The sequence below is a fragment of the Hemitrygon akajei genome, chromosome 10 (genome assembly GCF_048418815.1).
Source record: "Hemitrygon akajei chromosome 10, sHemAka1.3, whole genome shotgun sequence".
In the NCBI taxonomy this organism is placed as follows: domain Eukaryota; kingdom Metazoa; phylum Chordata; class Chondrichthyes; order Myliobatiformes; family Dasyatidae; genus Hemitrygon; species Hemitrygon akajei.
The window spans coordinates 19,577,763-19,601,375 of NC_133133.1; the positions used below are offsets into that span (position 1 = coordinate 19,577,763).

The following is a 23,613-nucleotide window of genomic DNA, read 5'->3' on the forward strand; positions in this document are numbered from 1 at the left end:
TACTGATGTTTCCGGGATGTTTTAACCTTGCCCGTCTTTGTATGAAGCAAACAGGATCAGGTAGGAAGCAAGCGTTAGATCACGTGAAGTCACAAGATTCTGCAGATGCTGGAAATCTTGAGCAAGTGCCGGAGAAACTCCTCAGCCAGACAGAAACGGTTCATTCCCACTCCAGTGACGCTGCCTGCCTTACTGAGTTCCTCCAGCATTTTGCGTGTGTTGCTTTAGATCGCGTGGAAGTTTGATCCCAAATGTTGACATTGTTTCTCTTTCCATAAATGCCATCTCATCTGCCAAGTGCTTCCAGCCTGTTTTTATTTCATGTTACCAGCACCTACTGTGTTTTTAATTAATTATTTTCAGACTAGATTTTAATCATATTCACTTCGTCCTGTAACATTCTTCTTCAATACACTAGATTATAACTACCTAGGGTGGCACCGTAGCGTAGTGGTTAGCGTAATGCTTTAAGGTGCCAGCAGTATATTCCCATCACAGTATGTTCTCCCCATGACTGCGTGGGTTTCCTCTGGGCGCTCTGGCTTCCTCCCACATTCCAAAGACGTAGGAATTAGGGATAGTAAGTTATGGGCATACTTTGTTGGTACCAGAAGCAAGGTGACAGTTTATGCGCTGACCCCAGCACATCTTGTTCTGTGTTGGCCGTTGACCCAAGCAACACATTTCACTGGAGATTTCGGTGTACATGTGATAAAGCTAATCTTAATCTTTATATTAAAACCATCAAGATATAGGCACAGAATTAGGCCACTTGACCCATCTAGTCTGCTCTGCCATTCAATCATGTCTGTTTTATTTTCCCTCTCAGCCCCAATGACCTGCCTTCTCCCCATATCCCTTCATGCCCAGACTAATTAAGAATCTATCAAGTTCTGCCTTAAATATACCCAAAGACTTGGCCTCCACAGCTGCCTGTGGCAACAAATTCCATTGATTCACCACTCTCTGGCTAAAGAAATTCCTCCTCAGCTCTGTTCTAAAAGGAAACCCCTCTATTCTCAGGCTGTGTTCTTTAGTCTTAGACTCCCCCACTATAGGAAACATCCTATCCACATCTACTCTGTCGAGGCCTTTCAACATTCATAGGTTTCAATGAGGTCACCTCTCATTCTTCTGAATTTCAGTGAGTAAGAGGTCTGGAGCCATCAAACGCTCCTCGTATGACAAGTGAACCTCCTTTGAATCCTCCCCAGTGTCAGCACATCCTTTCTAACATAAGGGGCCCAAAACTGCTCACAATACTTCAAATGAGGCATCACCAGTGCTTTATAAAGCCTCAACATTACATCCTTGTGTTTATATTCTAGTCCTCTCGAAATTAATGCTAACATTGCATTTGCCTTCCTCACCACTGACTTAACTTGCATTTTAACCTGTAGGGATTCCTGTATGAGGACTCCCAAGACCCCTTGCACCTCAGATTTTTAAATTTTCTCTCCATTCAGAAAATAGTTAACCATTTTATTTCTTCTACCAAAGTGTATGACCTCACACTTCCCAACAGTCTATTCCATCTGCCACTTCTTTGCCCATTCTCCTAGACTGTCTAAGAACTTCCATAGTCTCTCTTCTTCCTCAAAACTACCTGCTGTTCCGCCTACCTTCGTATTGTCCACAACTTGGCCACAAAGGGCTCAATTCTATCATCCAAGTCGTTAACAAATAACGTAAAAAGAATTGGTCCCAACACAGACCCCTGTGGAACCCCACTAGTCACCAGGAGTCAACCAGAAAAAGCCCTCTTTATTCCCACTCTTTGCCTCCTACCAATCAGCCAATGCTTTATCCATGCCAGAATCCTTCTTGTAGTACATGGGCTCGTTGCTTGTCCAGCAGCCTCCTTGAGAACATTGAGCCCAAGATTCTTCTTTTTTATGTTATGAACGCCCAGCACCTCAAGGTCCGTCCGCGAGCCTTAGACATTCTCCAGAACAATGATCAACACGTTGCACAGACTGCACAGGAGGATCTAGAGAATACGATGAGTGTTCACTGCCTCCTTCAAAGGATTACCCCCATTAGAATACAAAGTCCAGACAGCAGGCCTAAGTTTGAATCAAAATGGAGGCTCAGTGTTCCAACTCCAAAATGGGAATATTGTTACAAAAGATAAATTAAAATAAAATAACTCTTTCTGGACCATAGCTGACTGATATTTTACCATTCCTAGGACATTTACAAAATTTATACCAACCCTTCAATAACAGCCATTTACCAGAATAATCATTGTATTCCACTATAACAGTAACTTACCCTTATATCTTCTTTCATAATAGCCTCGTTTAAAAATTCATCCGCCATCAATCCACCTTATGGACTCATATCTGCACTAGTGCCAAAAGGAATTTGTAAAATAACATTTAACCCCCATTAATAAACTAAATGAATTTCTAAAGGGAGAGGTGAAAGTATTAAGAGAACGATTGCTAACGCTTACTGTTCCATCATACATTTGTTAAGAGTTTTAAAAGCTTGTGAGTGGGAAATTAAAGGATATTACTTCAGTAAACTCACGCATCTACTGTGATGAGATACAAGGAGGCCATTTGGCCCATCATATTCGTGTTGGTTTCTAGAAGAGCAATCCCATCAGTCCCATTCCCTTGAACATCTGAAACCATGGTATCTCAGACATGCCCATGAACTCCACTTTAATTCTTTTTGCTTTAGAGTTAAGAAGGAAATTTATAGTCACCAATTAACCCACCAGCAATGGCGGAACAACATCTGGACAAAAACTATTCAGTCACGGAGCGATTGTGTAAATTCCCCACATTGGTCAGCGTATGGAACGAGCTGCTAGGGGAATTAGCTGAACCAGGTATATTAAAAACATTTAAAAGGTACTTGGACAGGGACATAGATAGGAAGGGCACAGAGGAGTATGGGGCAAATGGGAATTATCTTAGATAGGAACCTTGACTGACCTGGACCAGTTGGGCCAAACAGCCTGTTTCTAAGCTATGTGATTCTGTGGTGATACAGGAAGTTATTTGTCTAAAGTAGGGATTCCCAGTCTTGGGTCCTCAGTTAGTGGTAGGGGTCCAGGGCATAAAAAAAGTTGGGAACCCCTGATCTAAAGTGTTAACGCTTTTATTCCCTCTGACTGACTTGTGAGCATTTTCTGCTTTGTGACGATTACGTGAATGGATTTTAAACACGTTTCCAAATACAAAAGAGAATGTGAAGTCAGATTGTCCATGAGAAACTGAATTCAGGAGCTGCATGTACGGTGTTCACTTCCTTACCTAAAAAAGGATGTACTCCCCACTAAAGGCTCCGGAAATGGGTTTAGAAGAATGAGAGGAGATCTCATTGCAAGGAGGACGTTTCTTCTGGGTGAGGAGTGAAGAAACATGGGTCACAGTATCAGAATAAGACCTTAAGACATAGGAGCAGAATTAGGCCATTTGGCCCATCGAGTCTGCTCTGCCATTCCATCATGGCTGATTTATAACAAGGGGTAAGTCATCTGGAATGACAATTCTGAACCTGGGTGGAATTGGAGGCTTAGTCACTGGGTCAATCCAAAACAGAGGTTGATGTTTTTTGATATTAATAGATCAAGGGATTGGGGCTGTGTGGTAGAGGACAATGCAGGAAGGTAGTGCAAGGAGGAAGATTAGCAATGACCTTGATGAATATCAGAGCAGGCGCTACAGACAAAATAGCTTCTGTGTCTTACACTTCTATGTTCTTAGATCTAGAAACACTCATACTGAATTGAGAAATTGGCTCCAATTTACCCACCTAATGCTATAAATATACACTACTTTTCACGCTATATGTTAATGACTAGATGACTGAACTGAAGACTTTGTAGACAAGCTTGCAGATGATACAAAGATGGGTGGAGGGTCAGGTAGGGTTGAGGAAGCAGGGAGCTTTCAGAAGAAATTGGACAGATCAGGTGATTGAGCAAAGGAGTGGCAAATGGAATATTGTGTCAAGAAGTATTTGGTCATGCACTTTAGCAAAAGGAGTAAAGGCACAGACTATTTTCTAAATGAGGAGCAAATTCAGAAGTCAGAGGTGCAAAGGGACTTGTAGGTCAATTCAGTAGTAAGGAAGGCAAATGGAATGTTAGCATTCATTACCAGAGGAGTAGAATATAAAAGGATGTAATGCTGAGACTTTATGAGGCATTGGTCAGACCACATTTGGTGTACTGTGAGCAGTTTTGGGCCCCATATCTAGGAGCGGATGTGCTGGCTTTGGAGAGGGTCCACAAGAGGTTTACAAAAACGATTCTGGGAATGAAAGGGTTAATTATGAGGCGTGTTAATGGTTCTAGGCCTGTACTTAGTGGAATTCAGAAGAATGAGGTGGGTAATCTCATTGAAAGCTACCGAATATTGAAAAACCTCTATAGAATGGGCATGGAGAGGATGTTTCCAATCGTGGGTGAGTCTAGCCTTAGAATAGAAGGATGTACCTATAGACCAGAGATGAGGAGAAATTCCTTTAGATAGAGGATGAAGATTCACTGCTACAGGCAGCTGTGGAGGCAAGTCATTGGGTACATTTAAAACGGAGATTGAAAGGTTCTTCATTAGTAAGAGCATCAAATATTATGGGAAAAAGAGAGGAGAATGGGGTTGAGCAGGATAATAAATCAGGCATGATTGAATGGCTGAGCAGACTCGATGGGCTGAATGGCCTAATTCTGCTCCTATGTGTTATGGTCTAAAATGAATACCAAAGCCTATTGAAGAAGAGGTTTTACCCACCGTCAGCGCTTTGTCCCTTACAGCAGCATAAAGCCTTTGGAGGAACTAATTTGTCCTCCACCGCTTGTACTGAAACTTGTGTGAGCATCAGCTACCTTTTGTGCTCCCTGACATTCACCTCCACTGACCAGATTTGCAGTAATTAGTACACCAGCTGTTGGCACCCTCGCACACTGCTGAGACAAATGTTGTTCTCCCCTTCTTTGTGACATTGCCAGTTTGTCTCAGGAGGAAATAAAAAGTCATACACAGGAAGCCCTCAAACTGCTCTCTCACTCAACAGCAACACAGGTTAGAAGATATGTGACTACAGCTCTAGTGAACTAGGTGAAGATTTAAAAATACAGGTGAGGAATAAAGAAGAATTGCTAAAAGTTTCTCAATCTATGCTGAGTTTAAAGCTTAGGTAGAGTCATAGAATACCACAACACAGAAACAGGCCCTTCAGCCCATCTAGTCCATGCCAAACCGTTATTCTGCCTGTTCCTATTGTCCCTCATCCTGATCATAGCCAGCCATACACTTATCCAAATTTCTCTTAAATGTTGAAATCGAATCCATATCCACCAAAACCACCTGCAGCTCACCATCTTCTTGAGTGAAGTCCTCCCAGATTCCCTTTAAATATTTCACATTTAACCTTTGACCTCTGGTACTAGTCTCACCCAAGTGGAAAAAGTCCGTTTGACTTTACATTATCTATATCACCTATGCCTCTCAAAGCCCAGCCCCATGTCCCTGTTGTGAGAGATGGAAATGGGTCAGGCCAGCCAACAGAGCGCCAATCCCCTGTACAGCAGATTGCAGAAGCATTGATGAACTCCAACCATACCACTGACTTCAGAGGACGACGGAGATGGGGGCTCATTGATCGGCTGTGCTCCACTGGGAGCTAAGGGCCTAAGTAACCAAGTATACCCCTTACAATTTTGTATACTATCAATTCTCCACTCATCATCCTACTCTCCAGGGAACAAAGTCCTAACCTATCCATGTAACTCCATTTCTCAAGTCCCAGCAACATCCTTGGCGATCTTCTCTGTACTAGACGGGCAGGGCTACAATGGCGCTTGACAATGACTCCTTCCAGTTCCTTCAGTGACAATGACTCCTTCAGTTTTTCTCCTTCAGAAAACAGCTTAATTTCTACCTTTACTGTCTCTCTTTTTCCTTTTCCGGGTGGATGGGGTTCTGGCGAAGACCCTGACCTAGAGCTGCATGCAAACTTTGGTTCTTCAGGGCGTTAGGACCCGCCGGCCCCCCCCCCCCCACCCCGTGGCTCACAGCCAGCCATTTTTTGATATCCCAATGAAGCAATGAAGCGGAGTAGAAGACGAGCGGGCTTTCGGAGTTCCTAGGCTTCAGGGTCCTGGGAACGAGCGGATTCTAAGCTGGTGCCACTGACTGAAGCGTTGCGGGAGAGAACAAAACATCGCAAGCAGCAGGTCAGCTCTGAGTCTCTGTCCTCGGCGAACTGCACTCTCTCTCTTTCTCTTACTGGTGGGGGTCAGTTTGTTGCCAACTCTCGAGTTGAAGAACTCAGGGGAAAAAAGCAAAGCGGCAGACACCATAATCAGTGAGTTGTTTGTCTGAGTTGATCTCCCCTCTCGCTGCGAAAGGGGACACCTCCCTGTCCCTTTATTGGGGAGAGAGAGAGAGCCTGTGGTATGTCGAATTGTTGGGTGAACGATTAACTTTCGTTGTACCACAGATCATGGTCTTTATTGGGGCTTTGATATTGCTTGCTTGGTGTGTGAAGGGTGCTTATGCTTTTTTTGCTGAAGTAATGGAGGGAGTAGGGGGTCATTGCTTTGCTGCTACTTGTGGCTGGGAGGGAGGATTGGGGGGGCTTTGGGGTTCTAATGTTTTTACTGTCACTCATTCTTTGGGACACTCTCCTGTTTTTGTGGATGTCTGTGAAGAACAAGAATTTCAGCTTCTATAGTGTTTTCATTCCCCGATATTAAATGGAACTATTGAAATACTAGATCAAACAGCACAGAAACAGGCCCTTCGTCCCATCTATTCCATGCAGAAACTATTTAAACTGCCTACTCCCATTGACCTGGACCGGGACCACAGCCCTCCATATCCCTACCATCCATGTTCCTATCCAAACTTTGCTTAAATGTTGAAATCAAGCTCACGTGAACCACTTGTGCTGGCAGCTCGTTCCATACTCTCATGACTCTCTGAGAGTGTCTTTCAGTCTTTACTCTGTACTCTTTCAATCTTATTGATATCTTAACAGAACTATGCTCCTCTCCTTTCAATTCTGCCCCTTTTAGATGTGTAACCAATTCTCATGGGGCAGCAATTGAAGAAATGTGCATTAAAGGGCCAAATCCCCTGATAAATATTCACTCACGTTTACTTTACCGTGCTTTAATGTGGTTGTCAGAAACACACGTACTGGAGCAAATGTGTCTAACACTATTTCAACAGGAGACTGTAAACTCACCATCTGTCGTTTATTTTCAAGTAGATTTGACCCGATCAGTCCCAGAAATGATCCAAAACCAAGCTGTAAGTGATTTAACAGAAAATCCATGAGAAGAATGCTATATGAAAAAATTAGTCAAAACTACAGCTTCAATAATTCTTTCAGGCTAGAAGCCCTGTTGCTATGCATGTTTGCATTCCAAATCAATGACAAAACTAATAGCAAGTAGATAAAAATCTGATTCAGCACAATTCCTAGTGGAAAGATTAGAGACATTCATGGTGCAAAGACAATCTGAACAAGTGTGACGTGATACATCTCTTTCGGCAGAGCCGCAGACGGTGACAAAGTGGCATACAGAAGTGAGACGGATCGGCTGGTTGAGTGGTGTCGCAACAACAACCTTGCACTCAGCATCAGGGAGACCAGGGGACTGATTGTGGACTTTAGGAAGGGGAAGCTGAAGGAGTCCTCAGTGAGGAGTCAGTACTGGAAAGGGTGAGCAGCTTCAAGTTCTAGTGTGTCAACATCTCTGGAGACCTTCTGTATCCTGGGCCCAACACAACCAACAGCTCTATTTCATTAGGGGTTTGAGGAGATTTGGTACGCTACCAAAGATTCCAGCAAACTTGTACAGATAAATCGTGGAGAGCATTCTAACTGATTGCATCACTGCCTGGCCACTGCACAGGGTCAGAAAAAACTGTAGAGGGTTGTAAACTCAGCCAGCTTCACTATGGCCACTAGCCTCTGCACCACTGAGGACATCTTCAAAAGACAGCATCGTCATTTAAGGAATGTTCTATTTTTATTACTACCGTTAGAGAGGAGGTACAGAAGCATGAAGACACACGTTCAATGGCTTAGGAAAAGCTTCTTCCTCTCCACCATCAGATTTCTGAAGAGACAGTGAACCCATGTACAGTTATAGGAGACAGAGTAGATAGTTTTTCTCTCAGGGTGGACGTCACTCTCCCGTCCTATCAGATTCTTTCTTCTTCAGCCCTTTCTCTTTCCCACCTATCAGTTTCCAGTTCTCACTTCACCTCCTCTCTCCCCCTCTCACCCACCTTCACCCTCACCTGACTTCACCTATCATCTGCCAGCTTGTTCTCCTTCCCCTCTCTCCCACACCCTTCTCATTCTGGCTTCTACCCATTTTCTTTTCCAGTCCTGACGGAGGCACCTCAGCCTGAAACGTCGACTGTTTATTCCCATCCTTAGATGCTATCCAATCTCCTGAGCTCCCCCAGCATTTTGTGTGTGCTGGCTCAAGATTTCCAGCATCTGCAGAATCTCTCTGCTTACGTCAGATTAGGTTTAAGCTGAGAGACGGAAAGTTTAATCAGACTTGTGAGGCAAGGGAGATGGATCAAAGGGATTGGCTTAAGATGGGCTGGACATTGTTGGCTGAAGCGTCTGATCCTGTGTTGTACTGTTCTATGTTCTAAGAGGAGACTACATGGCCCATCATATCCATGCTGGCCAACAATAGAACTACTGAAACCAGTTCCTCTTCCCAGTTCTTGCTCAGTGGGCACGCAGGCTACCATAGGACATCCTGGTACTTGTTCAATGTGATGAAGGTTTCTGCTTCAATTGCCATTTCAGCCCAAGTTCCAGCCTGTCAAGGCCTTGGGTATTTTTTTTATCATCAGCTCTCTTCCTACCATAGAACCATAGAGCAGTACAGCATAAAAATAGGCCTTTCTGCCCATCTAGTCAGTGCTGGAATTGTCTTTGCCTTGTCCCATCTACCTACACTCAGACCACAGTCCTCCATACCCCTCTCTTCCATGTACAGTACCCGTCCAAACATCCTTAAATGTTACAATTGAACTTGTATCCATCACTTCCTCTGGCAGCAGAGTCCGTTCTCTGAGCAAAGTTCCCTCTCAGATTTTCCTTCGATATTTTAACTTTCGCCCTAAAAGTATGACCTTTATTTCTCGTCTCACTGCAACCTGAGGTGAAAAAGCTTGCATGCATTAACCCTATCTATACCCCTCATAATTTTATATACCTCCATAAGGTCGCCTCTCATTTGCCTGTGGTCCAGGGAGTTAAGTCCTAACCTATTCAACCATTCCCTACGACTCAAGTCCTCAAGCCCTGGCAACATCCTTATAAATGTTCTCTGCGCACTTTCAATCTTATTGCTATCTCTCCTGTAGAACTGCACACAATACTCCAAATGATGCTTTGCTAACATTTTATACAACTTCAACATAACATCTCAACTTCTGTACTCTGATTAACGAAGACCAGTGCCAAAAGCTCTGTTTATGACCCCATCTCCCTGCAATTCTTCCAACTATTTTTATTTTGAATCAGTCAGCCCGTCTGGTAACGGAAAAATACCTCCACTAATTAGATGAAGGATCTTTTTAAATAACTACATGGAATAGTCTAACAACCTTCTGCAAATTATGTTTTCCTCTTAAATGCACTCTGATGTCCTGCAGCTCTCTAAAGCAAATGAAAAGAGACGTCCTCATATCTGGTTTTACTTATACTCCATGATTGCTTCACATTACAGATTTTCATAATTTTTCATTTAAAATTCCTGTGCCTCAGATATCGTTCCCACCTGCTACTCCAGGGAAAGAATTAACCCCCAATCAGTCTCCGTTGTGGCCTGAATGAGACTCAAAGGCAGTTTAACGTTAATACCTTCCACTCAGTCACCTAGAACTAAAGAGGGGCTACACTTCAGAAAAATGTTTACAATGCAACGATGTCTTCCACAACATCACGTCATACATTTCAATGACATACGCCTATCTTCCATCTAAAGGTGAGCGTTAATGATAATAAAACGTGTAACTACTTCTGATTAGATGTTCTCTACTTATACATTTTCAAAAAGGTTGACAGCAATTTTTAAAGATTGGTTAAAATCTGTGCCAATAATTGGTATCACTGACCTTTACACCATAAGGACCATCAGACATAGGAGCAGAATTAGGCCATTCGGCCCACTGTTATTCCATCATAGTCAATTTATTGCCCATCTCAATTCCATTCACCTGTCTTCTACCAGTAACCTTTGACACCCTTTCTAATCAAGGATCTATCAACCTCCACTTTAAATATACCCAACTACTTGGCCTCCAAAGCCAGCTGTGGCACTGAATTCCACAAATTCACTGCCTTCTGGCTAAAGGAATTCTTCCTCGTCTCAGTTCTAAAGGGGCATCCTTCTATTCTGAGGTTGTGCCCTCTGGTCATAGACCACCCCACCCCCAACTATAGGAATCATCCTCTTCTCCACACACACTTTATCCAGGCCTTTACTGTCTAATTTTAATCACAGATTAAGAGAGATATTATAGGAGTGAATGGACACAGCGTGCTCCACTTCCTTGCTCAGATCACATATCACATAAGCAGCAAAGGGTGCAATTTCTGCCTCCCCACAGGACATCAGATGTTACTAGTTGTCACCAGCCTTCGCAACGTACTGCCAAACAGGAACAGCATGGGGTCAGAAAATATCCTACACCTCCCCCCCCCCTTACTTTTCAGTCTCAGTCCACATCTGTCATATCAGTGGATGTTTCCAGCAGCTTCCTGACAAGGAAAAAGATAATGGAAGGAAAGTCCTGGATCTTAACCCTTATTAGATTCAGATTCTAATTCAGTTATTTGTCACATGAACATCCTAACATACAGTGAAATGCGTCATTTGTGTTAACAACGAACACAACCAAGGATGTGCTGGGGGGCTGCCGCACATTCCAGCACCAACATAGCGTGCCCACTGTGTTCAGCAGAACAACACAACCCACAGCAACAATAACAGCAAGAGAACAACAGCAAGAAAACAACAACAGTAAAACAAGACTCTTTCCCCTACCCCACTCATACACACAGACAGGCTTCCGACCCCAGGGCAAACCTCCAGAGCAAGTCTTGCTTCCCTACAAGACTACAAAAACAGTTTTAGATTATTCTTATCTGAACAGAAGGATGTGCTGGAATTGGAGACGATCCACAAGAGGTTAGTAAGATTGACCCCAGGAATGAATGGGTTAACACATGAGGCACTTTAATGGCTCTAGACCTTTTTAGAAGAATATGGGGAGGGGGTGGGGTCTCTTTGCCAATCCATTGAATATTGAAAGGTCTAGATACAGTGGATGTGGTGAGTGTGGAATGAGCTGCCAGCAGATAGGCGGCAAGAAATATGCATTAAAACAATTTGGAACTGTTTTGCTCACTGTGGTTTCCAGTATTCAGGATTAGAGATATTAGAAATGGCCAGGAGTGAAAATGAAAAAAAAATTCATTACTTCATCAGTTAGAAATTACTAAGATTTGAAGGTATCCACAATCATCTGGAATGTTACAATGAAAATGAAGATTTGGAGGATGCATCATTGATTATTTGAAGGTAGTCCATTCTCTGCACTAGGCGTCTGGGCTGATATTGTTCATTTACAGTCAATCAAAAGAATGCAGCGACATACACTGAATTAATTCCTCCAGTGATAACTGTTAGGAAATAATATACAGTTTTATAGTACTGTAGAGGTATTGGTAGTGTTCTAATTTGTTTTGTACTTTATTTAAATGCATAATTTGTTGCTCAGTTAAACAGTAGTTTGTCTTTCTTCATCTCTTTTTAACTATTTCCATGAAACTTTGGTTAATTGGGGCAGCTGCTTAATTGGGCCGAACTGTACTGATCCCAGTGTGTCCCAATTAATCAGAATCCACTGTGTATATATGTTACCATATACAACCTTGAGATTCATTTTCTTGCAAGCACTTACAGGAAAAATACAGAAATACAATGGAATTTACGTTAATACACAAAAGAGACTGGCAAACAACCAATGTGCAAAAGAAGACAAACTGTGCAAATAAAAAATAATGCTGGATACTTGAGTTGCACAGTAAGGACTCCATGAAAGTGAGTCTGTGGGTCGAAGAATTAGTTCAGAGTTGTGGTCAATTAAGTAAATCACGCCTTATCAGGAGCCTGATGGTTGAGGAGCAATAACTGTTCCTGAACCTGGTGGTGTGGGACCCAAGGCTTCTGTATCTCCCGCTCGATGGTAGTAGCAAGAACAGAGCATGGCCTGGATACCGATGGTCCTTAACAGTGGATGCACTGCATGTAAATGTACTCAGTGGTGGGGAGTGCTTTGCCTGTGATGGACTGGGCTGTATCCACCATTTTCTGTAGGATTTTCTGTTCCTGGGCATTGGTGATTCCATACCAGGCTGCAATGCAACCAGTCAGGATACTCTCCCCTGTACACCTATAGAGGTTTATCAAAGTTTTTGGTGACATGCTAAATAAGTGATTAAATGTGTAACTAAACTACACGAGTGAATCTGCAGATGCTGGAAATAAATAACACAAAATGCTGGCAGAACTCAGCAGGCCAGACAGCATCTATGGGAGGAGGTAGTGACGACGTTTCAGTGAAGGGTTTCGGCCTACGTCACTTGGTTTCTCTAATTTGCTCCCCTCCACAACCTAAGTCCTGTTTTGATTTCCTAGTTTTGAGCAAAGTAATTGACCTGCTTTTCTCTCTCAAAGAAAGAGAGATGAAGGATCCTGACGAAGGGTCTCGGCCCGAAACGTCGACAGTGCTTCTCCCTATGGATGCTGCCTGGCCTGCTGTGTTCCACCAGCATTTTGTGTGTGTTGCTTTTCGCTCTCCTCAGTTGCTGCCTCCCCTGCTGAGTTTCCAGCACTTCCTTTTTTTTTCACACTGCTGTTTTGCTTTTCAATGTCACAGTTGCCAACTAATCCTGCCTCTCGTAAACTGACTGCTGTGCCACCTCCATCCGCCCTCCCTCATCACATTAACGTGAAATGTGCAATACCTATGGATTCTGAGCAGCCTAGCCTGCCACCTCCAATCTTTGACATCATTGCTGGCTTACCTTCCCAATTACTCACCTATTGTAACTCCTTCTTCCACCCCTTTCCAAATGCTGCTTCCTTAGATGATCACAAACCGTGTCCTTGTTAGGCTTGGTGAAAAAAGGCACCTTACTTCTGCATGCATCAGATCCACCACAGCAACCTTCAACCATTGTCTCTTCACCATTAAAATGCTGGCTAAGAGGAGCTGGTTGTCTACCCATCCACCAGTACAAGCCTGTCCCACTTTCTGTAAACTCAAGTGCACTGTAATTGATTACATGGTGTTCTGGCGGACATCACTGATTTCATTCAGCCCACAGGATGCCTAGGCATCATGAAATCTTCCAATAACCCTTCCATTCCTTCTCCTCATGGTCTGGTTCCCTTTGAACATCAGTGGTAGGAGATCCCATGTTCTAACCACAGAAAAGCAAGTTTCTCCTAAATTCCTTAAAGGATTAATAGTACACTATTTATTAGTTAGACATTTACCCAATTGTTAAGATAAGATTACTTAAATCATAAGACCATTTGGCATAGCAGCAGAATTAAGCCATTCAGTCCATTGAGTCTGCTCTGCCATTCCATCATGGCTGATTTATTAATCTATCAGTCTCTGCTTTAAATATACTCAATGACTCGGCCTCTACAGCCTTCAGTGGCAATGAATTCCACAGATTCACCACCCTCTAGCTAAAGAAATTTCATCTCTATTCTAAAGGGATGGCCTTCTATTCTGAGGCTGTGCAGATTAGCCCTAGACACTCTCACTCTAGGAAACATCCTCTCCACATCCACTCTATCTAGACCTTTCAATATTCGATAGGTTTCAATAAGATCCCCTTCCTTCTTCTAAACTTCAGAGAATATAGGCCCACTCCTCATATGTTAACCCTTTCATTCCCTTGATCAAGGTGATCTTATTAAAACAGAATGTCCTGATTGGATTGGTAGGATGGATAGTGAGAGTGCGTCTCCTCTTCTGGAGCACCTAGAATGTCATAAACTTAGAGTAATGTAGCACAGAAACAGGCCCTTCAGCCCACCATGAAGTCCAACTAAACACAAGAGATCCTGCAGATGCTGGAAATCCAGAGCAACACACACAAAACTGCTGGACAAACCCAGCAGGTCAGGCAACATCTATGGAGAGGAATAAACAGTCGACATTTTGGGCCAAGACCCTTCATCAGGACTCATGCTGGCTGCTTATTCCACTCCACCGATACTGCCTGAAGTGCTGATACCCATCTCAGCTGGGCATTTGTCCACACTGGGCAAATAAATATTGGTTTCTGCTGCCCTGCGAACCCCCTCCTACCCCTGCCACTCTCTCATATCCCCTCTCCCATCAAGTGGAACATACAAGAGCTCGATTCTGCTGTGAAAATAACTCTCATGCACTAATAGACGACCTCTTGATCTCCCAGTCCACCTTGTGGTGACCCTTCCACTTTACTTATCTGCAATGCACGATCTCTGTGACTGCAGCCCTGCATTCTGCACAGAGAGGGAGAAGTTCTGAAGAAGGGTCTCGGCCGGAAACGCCGCTGTTTGTTCATTTCCACAGACGCTGCCAGAGCTGCTGAACTCCTCCAGCATTTTGTGCGTGTGTTACTTTATATTCTGCATTGTTTGCTTATCACTGCCTCAAATGTAATTACGTACAGCATGACTGGTCTCAATAGCACGCACCACAAAAGACTGGGTACATGTGACAGTAATAAACCAACACCAATCCGTGTGCCTGTCCAAATGTCTTTTAAAAGCCATAATTCTACCTGCCTCAACCACTTCCTTTAGCAGTTCATACCATATACCACCACCCTGTGTGAAGACGTTGTCTCTCAAGCCCCGAATAAATCTTTCCTCTCACACCTTAAACTGATGTCCTGCAGTTTTTCTAAAAAAAAAATAAAAAATTATTTCCCAGATTAAAAAATCTGCACATTCACCGTACCTATCCCTCATCATCTCCGTGGGGTGGCCCCTCGGCCTCCTGGGCTCCACACAGTAAAGTCGCAGCCTGCCCAACTTCTCTCAGGTCCTGGAGTTCTGGCAACTTTCGGGTGTCTTCTTCGCGCTCCTTCCAGCTTCATTCCTCATTCAACCCTAGTGCGCTTGCAGCGGACATAAAGAGTTCAAGGCACGTCGTAAAACTTCCCCGCACTTTCAAGGCGTTCTAATGGTTAACCCACACTCATCATTTTAGTAACCGCGTCTTCCGCTCCGCCATCAGGTTTCTGAACGGTCCGTGAACATCCCTCTTCTCCACTATTTATGTTTGTGGCTTATAATTATGTTATTATGTCTGCCGCCACAAAGAGATGGGCTGAAGGAGGTCGGCACTGTGCTGCGTTCTATGTAGAAGCAAGTTTCACACATGTCAGTGATAATAAACCTGATTCTAAAGGAAAACGGCAAGATTGTACCTGTCGTGGCTGCGCAGGTCATCAGACTGAGAGAAAACAACCCGCGCAATAATAACAGTGAACGCCGAATGCCGCCGATAATTCCCCCCCCCCCGCCCCCCCATACCAGTCGCACCTTCGCTCAGATCCGATACTTACAATAACCCCTGGGTAGTATCCCCCGACCGAAACATTCAGGGTCCGAGTGGTGGCTGCCAAGCCCACGGTCAGAATTAACACCGAGGCGATGAGAAGGGCGCCGCTCACCAGCAGAGAGGCTCTCTTCCTTTTATTGAACAGCCCTGCAAAGAGACGGCACTCTTTAGAGCAGAAGCCAGCCGGCAGTGACAGTGGTTATATGCGTGGAATGCAGATTACACTGGGGGGCATTTGTCTGTTCCCGTGGAAGGGGTGCACAGTGGCCGGGGCAGATCTCACCTTGCAGGCTGCCGTTCACCTACCTACTGAGTCGTGCAGTGTTAATCCACTCGCTTGCTGAGTCAGAGAGTGCTGCATACTGAAGCCCGCTGAAGCCTGAGGGCTCACCCAGTGCCTCAGGCCGCCGGGAGCGCGCAGCGGGCATGCACGTTGCCCCAGATGGGTCAGCACATCGGGCGATGGCGGTGGCACACCGCACGGTCCGATTCCACCCCGGTTACTGTTTATCGCGCCCGCACTGCCGTGCTGGCCGCTGGCGTGCGCGCATGCGCCGGGGCACAGCCAGCTCCCGGGGCTGAAGCGCTTTGGGACCACTTTAAGGCAAAATGCGAATGCAAAGAGACATCATCACCTTCCCTTCCTCATTCCCGAGTCCCTGTAGTGGCAAGAATAACCTTCTCCCAATTGCCTTTGCTCATTGAAATTTCCTATCGCTTTGACAGGCCGCTTCAAAATGCTATATTCGCAATTGTAAATATGTTCATTCTAGCACACAGTACTCAGCAAACTAATGGGCTGCCGAATGTTCTATAAATTAAAATCTTAAATGAGAATTGCAATGATTGGCAGAATGGTTGCTACTCATTAAAGGAATGGTACAAATATTCCACAATGCGTTTACTTCAAGCAACTTTATTCCAAGTATTTTTAGTGCAGGGAATGAATCCAGCCATCCAAGGGGTTTAAATATTGTTCTTAGCTCGTGGCGTTGTTTTTCCGGCGCATCCTGATCCTTTCATCTTGATGATGCTCGCACCACGTGCTAGCAAAGGGAATTCCAACTGAGCTGAGGGAACGTGACCTCCGTCCAAGTCCGAGTCTTAGAGGGGAACTTGGAGGTTACAGTGTCCCCACCAGCATCGCTGCTCCGGACCTTGTCTGTGGAAGCGGTCACGGCGCAGCGATGTGTTTTGGACGTAACCTTGGTGAGTTGCTGCAGCGTGTCCCATCACTGCAGTAAAGCATTTTAGATGCAACAGTGTTCGGGATACATCACCTTGCAATGACTACTCGTGTCAGTCCACTAGAGATTGATGCGATGCACTTGAACCCTATGCCAATACCTGAGTGATGCTGAGCGTGAATCGATTGTCCATCAGTCTAACTGTGTCCTTTTGCGAGTGTCATTCGCAACTGCACACGCCCGGGACCAGGGTTGAGTGTTCCACCGTATTCTCGGCCAACTACGTTGATGCTGTTCAGGAGCTGAGCAAATTTTCGCAGGTTAACCAATCTCCTCTTGCCTCTTCGCTGCGAAGCCCGATGGCGTGGTAACCTTCAGGACGTTTGACCGCGAAGAGCTCGGCTGTGCCGTCACGGGTCAGCAAATGATGCAGACTTCCTCTTGATCCCTCTGGCTCATGTGACAGCGATGGTCACATTTCAAATAAAAATCAAAAAGTTCTGAAGAGCTCAAGAACGGAAAGACCTAAAAAAAAAAGTGGTGGATACAGCCCAGTCAGTCACAGGAAAAACTCTCCCCTCCACCGAACACATTACAAGGAGCGGTCCCACAAGAAAGTAGCACCCACCATCCATCCAGGCCATGTCCTCTTCTCGCCGCTGTCATCGCGAAACAGGGAGAGAGTCCTGAAGAGGAGTCTCGGTCCGAAACGTCGACTGTGCACTCTTTTCCGCAGATGCTGCCTGACCTGCCGAGTTCCCCCGGCGTTCTGCGTGTGTTACAGGGCTCCGACGCCACCAAGTTCAGGAACAGTTCTGATAACCTCAGACACACCAACACCGAACTGATTCCACAACCGATGGACTGCTATCAAGGAATCTACAACTCATGTTCTCAGTGTTTATTTATTTATTTATCTGTTTATATATTTCTTGCTTTTTGTATATTACGCAACTTGTCTTCTTTTGGTTGCTTGTCGGTCTTTGTTTGTAGTTTTCCATTCATTCTATTCTATTTCTTTGACCTACTGCAAGAACATAAATCTGAGGGTAGTGCATGGAGACATATACGTACTTCGATAATAAATTTACTTTGAACCAATCGCACTCTACCCCTCACGTCCTAACCAGCCCTTTTCCCGTTAACACCTCAATGCATCAATGCAGTGGCTCCCAACTTGTTCTTACAGAAACGTGGCTCCGGGACAACATCGCATCTTCAGGCTCTGCCACTGAGGGACTTATGCTAATATTATTCTGTGGCCGTACATGTTGTCGTAACTCTTGTGTGCTGTGTGTGACTGTATGCGCTGTGTTCTGCTCCTCAACCCTGGAGGGATGTGTTCCGTTTCGCTATATGCATGTATATGGTTCAATGACAATTGAGCTTATATTTATAATCCACATTGATTTTTCGTTTAAATAAAACTTTAATGTGCTGTTGATTATTTGTGCCCTACGAGTGGCGGGGTGGAGATACGTCTCTACCAAAGGAGGTGTAAGGTTTCCTTCCCCCTGCTAGTCTGCAGGTTACCCTTGAGCAAGGTGTTGCTCCTGCTTAGCAACCCCCTCCCCGGGTCAGGGTCAAGTAAAGCCATGGGAGCAGACGGTGATGGCCGATACGTATCGCAAGTGCTGGTTATGCGACCATTGATATCTGACGATCTCTGAACCGTTTTGATGATGACTGGGGTCACCCGTCTTGTAAAGACACTGCCCAGAAGAAGGTAATGGCAAACCAGTTCTGCAGAAAAACTTACCAAGAACAATCATAGCCGACACGGCACATAACGATAATGACGATGATTCAGAGTCAGCGCAACGCTGATACGGCTCGAGATTCCGAGTTCAGAGTTTGTAAGGAGCAGGTACAACCCTCCTCTGAACGCGAGGGTTTCCTCCATGTGCTTCAGCTCCTCCCGCAGTCCGAAGGTGCACCGTTTAGTAGGCTAATTGGTCGTTGTAAATTGTCCCGTGATTAGGCCTGGGTTAGAGCAGGTGTGTTGCTGGGCAGTGCGGTTTGGACTGAAAGAGCCTGTTCCGTGCTGTATCTCAAAATAAAATAAAATTAACTCTTAGAAGCCGAAACATTCTCCACAATGAGGGCACCTTCCGTCAGGCATTGCAGTGGAACTATTGTGGGTGCGACAAATTAGCATTAGGACCAGTTGCCCAGTACTGAGTTAGTATCTACTGCAAGGGACGCACAGCAGCGCAGCCCACACCTCTGGCGAACCAGGTTCAATCCTCATCTCTGCTTCTGTCAGTGTGGAATTTGTACATTCTCCCTCATCACATGGGTTTCCTCCAGGTGCTCGAGCTTCCTCCCACATCCCATAAGAAATAGGAGCAGAATTAGGCCATTTGGCCCATCAAGTCTACTCCACCATTTCATCATGGCTGATCCATTTTCCCTCTCAGCCCCAATCTCCTGCCTTCTCCCCGTATCCCTTCATGCCCTGACCAGTCAAGACTCTATCAACTTCTGCCTTAAATATATGTAAAGACTTGGCCTCCATATCTGCATCTGGCAAAGAATTCCACAGATTCACTGCTCTGGCTAAAGAAACTCCTCATCTCCATTCTAAAAGGACACCTCTCTATTCTGAGGCTGTGTCCTCTGGTCTTAGACTCTTCCACCACAGGAAATATCCGCTCCACAACCATTCTATCAAGGCCTTTCACCATTCGATAGGTTTCAATGAGGTCACTCCTCATTCTTCTGAATTCCAGTGAATACAGGCCCAGAGCCATCAAACACTCTTCATATGATGAGCTGTTCAATCCCGGAATCATTTTCGTGAATCTCCTTTGAATGCTCACCAGTTTCAGCTCATCCTTTTTAAGGTAAGGAACCCAAACCTGCTCACAATACTCCAAGTGAGGCCTCACCAGTGTTTCATTAAATCTCAATGTTACATCCTTGCTTTTATATTCTAGTCCTCTTGAAATGAATCCCAAAAAACAGTGCAGATCAAATGTGCCGCGGACAGCGTTTGAACTGGCTGCGTCACCATCTGGTATGGAGGGGCCACCACACAGGGTCTGGGAAGCTACAAAAGATGCAAACTCAGCCAGCTTTATCATGGGCACCAGTCTCCCCAGCTTCCAAAGGCGGCATCCCATCACCTAGGACTTGCCCTCTTCTCATGGCTACCATCAAAGAGGAGGTACAGGAGCCTGAGGACACACACTCAATGTTTTAGGAATAGCTTCATCCCCTCTGCCATCAGATTTCTAAATGGACAATAAACCCATGTATATACACTAACTACCTTATTTTTTTTTCTCTTTTGCTCACTTTTTGCACTACTTATTTAATTTATATATATTTCTTATTGTAATTTATCCTCCAAGAGGACCCCAAACTTGTGGTTTGGAGGCTTGCATGCCTCAGTAACCCAGAGAGCTATGTTGACCAGAGTCAGGGCTTTGTGCTTTGGCTCTTGGTAAGGTCACCCACGCCAAATAGCTGAAAGGATATAGGCCAGACTTAGAGTGGCCAACCAGTCCTCCAGGTTCAGGGATTTAGATCTGGGCTCACAACCCTGTCTGGTAAAACAATATTGTTACAGAAACATCAATGAAGAATCCTTTTATGTCTGAGTGTGATGGTATTCCTGAGTCTCCGTCTGGGATTTGCATGACTGACTAGTGAAAACCGAAAGGGAGTTATTGACGTGATGAAGGAAGCCTTGAACACCGCCAAAGATGGAGGGCCTTCGTTGTTGCCCTAAATGCCAGCGGCATAATGGACAGTAAGTACTGTATAGGTTTTTTTTAAACAAATTACGCACAGTAGTGCAATATAGTGCTGCCACAAAACAACATATATCAAAACTTATTTCAGCGATATTAATTAAACCTGATTCAAGTTGATAAGTTAATCAGCCAGTAGATATGTGATAGAACCTTGGTGGTGGTGGTGGGCAGGGCTGAGGATTGTTGATGAGGAATGGAGAAAATAAAATGGGTCAGGTTAGGATTTGTGTAAATGGAGAGCTGTATATGGGCCCTAGGCCCTGCTCCTTTGCTGCATGGCTCCATAACGACGTTACTCATTTCAGACAGAACTGAGGAAGTTTCCTCTCTTCAGTGCTCATGAACATTTAGAATTCTGCAGCCTGTGGGGGTGTGGAGGCAGTTACTGAGCATGCTGAGCAGAACGTGGTGTTGCACCAAGAAGGAGTCAAGTGGTCCGAAGAGTGTGAGAATGCAGCTTTGAGGCCAAGATTGGATCAGCCATGATCTTAATGAATTATGGTTTATTATTGCCACATGGAGGGAGGGAGGGGGAGGAGAGAGAGTGTGTGTGTGTGTGTGTGAGAGAGAGAGAGTATGCTTGTTTTGCATACTGTTCATTCAGATCATTGCAGAGTTCATTGAGGTAGAGCAAGGTAAAACAATAACAGAGTAGGCTTAACGGATTGATTGTTTCTTCTGTTCTGATGGGAAACTCCAGAGAAAATTTTCTTCTCAATGTCGCAATTTTTCAACCTCTCAGTTTGAGACTCTGACTACTAGTTTTAAACATCCTAGCCAGGGACAGCACATTCCTGTGTCTAAGCTGCCAAACCAATAAAAATAATGTTTCAAAGAGATCATATCATTCTTCTAAACCTTGGAGAGCATAGGTCCAGTCTGCTTAATCTTTCCTCATGCAACAAAACCTCTGCACTAGGAATCAGGCTGGTGAACTTCCACTGCACTCTCTCTTGCACAGGTAGATCGGGCAGCCAAGTTCAAGTTTAATTGTCATTCAACCGTACGTGAATACAGACAAAAGAAGCACGGTTAGCCAGGGGTGGTGGTAGAGGCAGAAACATTAGGGACATTCAGGAGACTCTTAGGTTGGCCCAAGGATGAAAGAGAAATGGAGGCTGTGTGGGAGGGAAGGTTTAGATTGATCTTGGAGTAGGTTTAAAGGTTGGTGCAACATCATGGGCCAAAGTCTCTGTACTGTGATGTACTGTTCGATGTTCTTGATCTTTCTGTGGATGGGTGTACCGACCTACACACAATAGAAGATACAGATGCAGTTTCATCAGAACTGTATATAATTGGAGCAATACACCTCTACACTTTTAATCAAATCCCCTTGCAATAAAGATCAATAAACTTCAAAGAACAGGGTTTCCCTTTCCCCACCACCGATGCTGGCCTCAACTGCATCTCCTCCATTTCCTGAACATCCGTGCTCACCCCATCTTCCTGCTGCCTCAACAGCGATAGAGTTCCTCTTATCCTTACCTACCACCCCGTGAGCCTCCACATCCAGTACAACATTCTCCACCAACTCTGAAAGGATCCTACCACCAAACACATATCTTTACCTCTTCCCCACACTTTGCCTTCTGCAGAGACGCTTCCTCCGTGATTCCCTTGTTCATTCGTCCTTCCCCACTAATCTCCCTCCGGCACTTGTACCTGCAAGTGGTCAAAGTGTTACACCTGCCCATTCACCTCCGTTCAGGGCCCCAAGCTGTCCCTCTAGATGGGGCAACACTTCACCAGCAAAGCTGATGGGTTGTCTATTATGTCCGGTGATCTCAATGTGAACTCATCTATATTGGTGAGACTCCTTGTAAATTGGGGGACAGCTTCGTCAAGCACCTCTGTTCCATCTGCCAAATGCAGAACTTTCAGGTGGCCAAACATTTTAATTCCCATTCCTGTTTTGATATGTCAGTCCATGGCCTCCTCTTGAGCCACAATGAGGCTATCCTTGGGGTGGAGGAGCATATTCCATCTGGGTAGCCCCCAACCTGATGGCATGAATATCGATTTTTCCTTTCGGTAAAAAAATTCCCTCCCCTTCCCCTCTTCTATTCCCACACTGGCCCCTTACCTCTTCTAACCTGCCTATCACCTACCCTAGTTCCCCTCCTCCTTCCCTTTCTCCTATGGTCCACTCTTCTCTCTTATCAGATTCCTTCTTCTCCAGCCCTTTACCTTTCCCACCCAACAGGCTTCACCTATCACCTTCTAGCTATCCTCCTTCCCCCACCCACCCACCTTTTTATTCCGTCATCTTTCCTTTTCCTTTCCAGTCCTGAAGAAGGGCCTAGGCCCAAAACGTCGACTGTTTATTCATTCACAGAGATATTGCCTGACCTGCCAAGTTCCTCCAGCATTTTGTGTGTACTGCTTAAGATCAATAACCTGTTTTCTTTCCTAATTGCTCGCTAAACTTCCCTGATAACTTGGGTTCTCAGGCCGCTTTGAATACCAACACCTTCCAAAGTACCTTTTCTTTTTAAAAAAAACTATATCTTTCTGTCCATTCAAGTGAGGTCTTCTTTTGTAGTTTTTTTTATTGCTCTTCACAATGTGCCTTCTTACCTACCTTTGTGTCTTCCTCAGCCACACCTTTGTTGCTTTCATTCATGTTAATTATAATTGAGGCCTCAGAGCTAGTCCTTGTGGCACACCACTCATCTCACCTTGGCAACCAGTAAAAGATCCTTTTATACAAGAGTTTCTGCAGATGCTGGAAATCCAGAGCAATACATACACAGTAGCATAGTGTAGTAGGTTAATTGGTCATTGTAAATTATCTCGTAATTAGGCTAGGATTAAATTGGAGATTGTTGGGTGACAAGGTTTGAAGGGCTGGAAGGGCTATTGCTCACTGTATCTCAACAAAAACAATGCTGAAGGAACTCAGCAGGTCAGGCAGCCTCTATGGAAATGACTAGAGTCAAAGTTTCAGGCTGAGACCCTTCACAGGACTGGAAAGGAAGGGGGAGATGCCAGAATAAGGTGGTGGCGAAGGCAAAG

The 23,613-nt window shown here is 44.8% G+C and overlaps 1 protein-coding gene across 4 annotated transcripts in view; it reads right to left on the reverse strand.

Moving 5' to 3' along the window:
* The window catches only part of tmem255a (transmembrane protein 255A), a 104,850-nt gene extending 88,633 nt beyond the window's left edge, over window positions 1-16,217 (reverse strand). Inside the window, exons 1-3 of one of the 4 annotated variants that reach the window (XM_073057869.1) lie at window positions 15,954-16,210; window positions 15,652-15,794; window positions 7,213-7,275 (exon numbers count right to left, since the gene is read on the reverse strand). In XM_073057869.1, coding sequence (XP_072913970.1) covers window positions 7,213-7,275; window positions 15,652-15,794; window positions 15,954-16,008 — 261 coding nt within the window. In that variant the 5' untranslated portion in view covers window positions 16,009-16,210. The other 3 variants (XM_073057874.1, XM_073057871.1, XM_073057870.1) reach the window with 3 other exon arrangements.
* Between the last annotated feature and the right edge of the window lie 7,396 nt (window positions 16,218-23,613).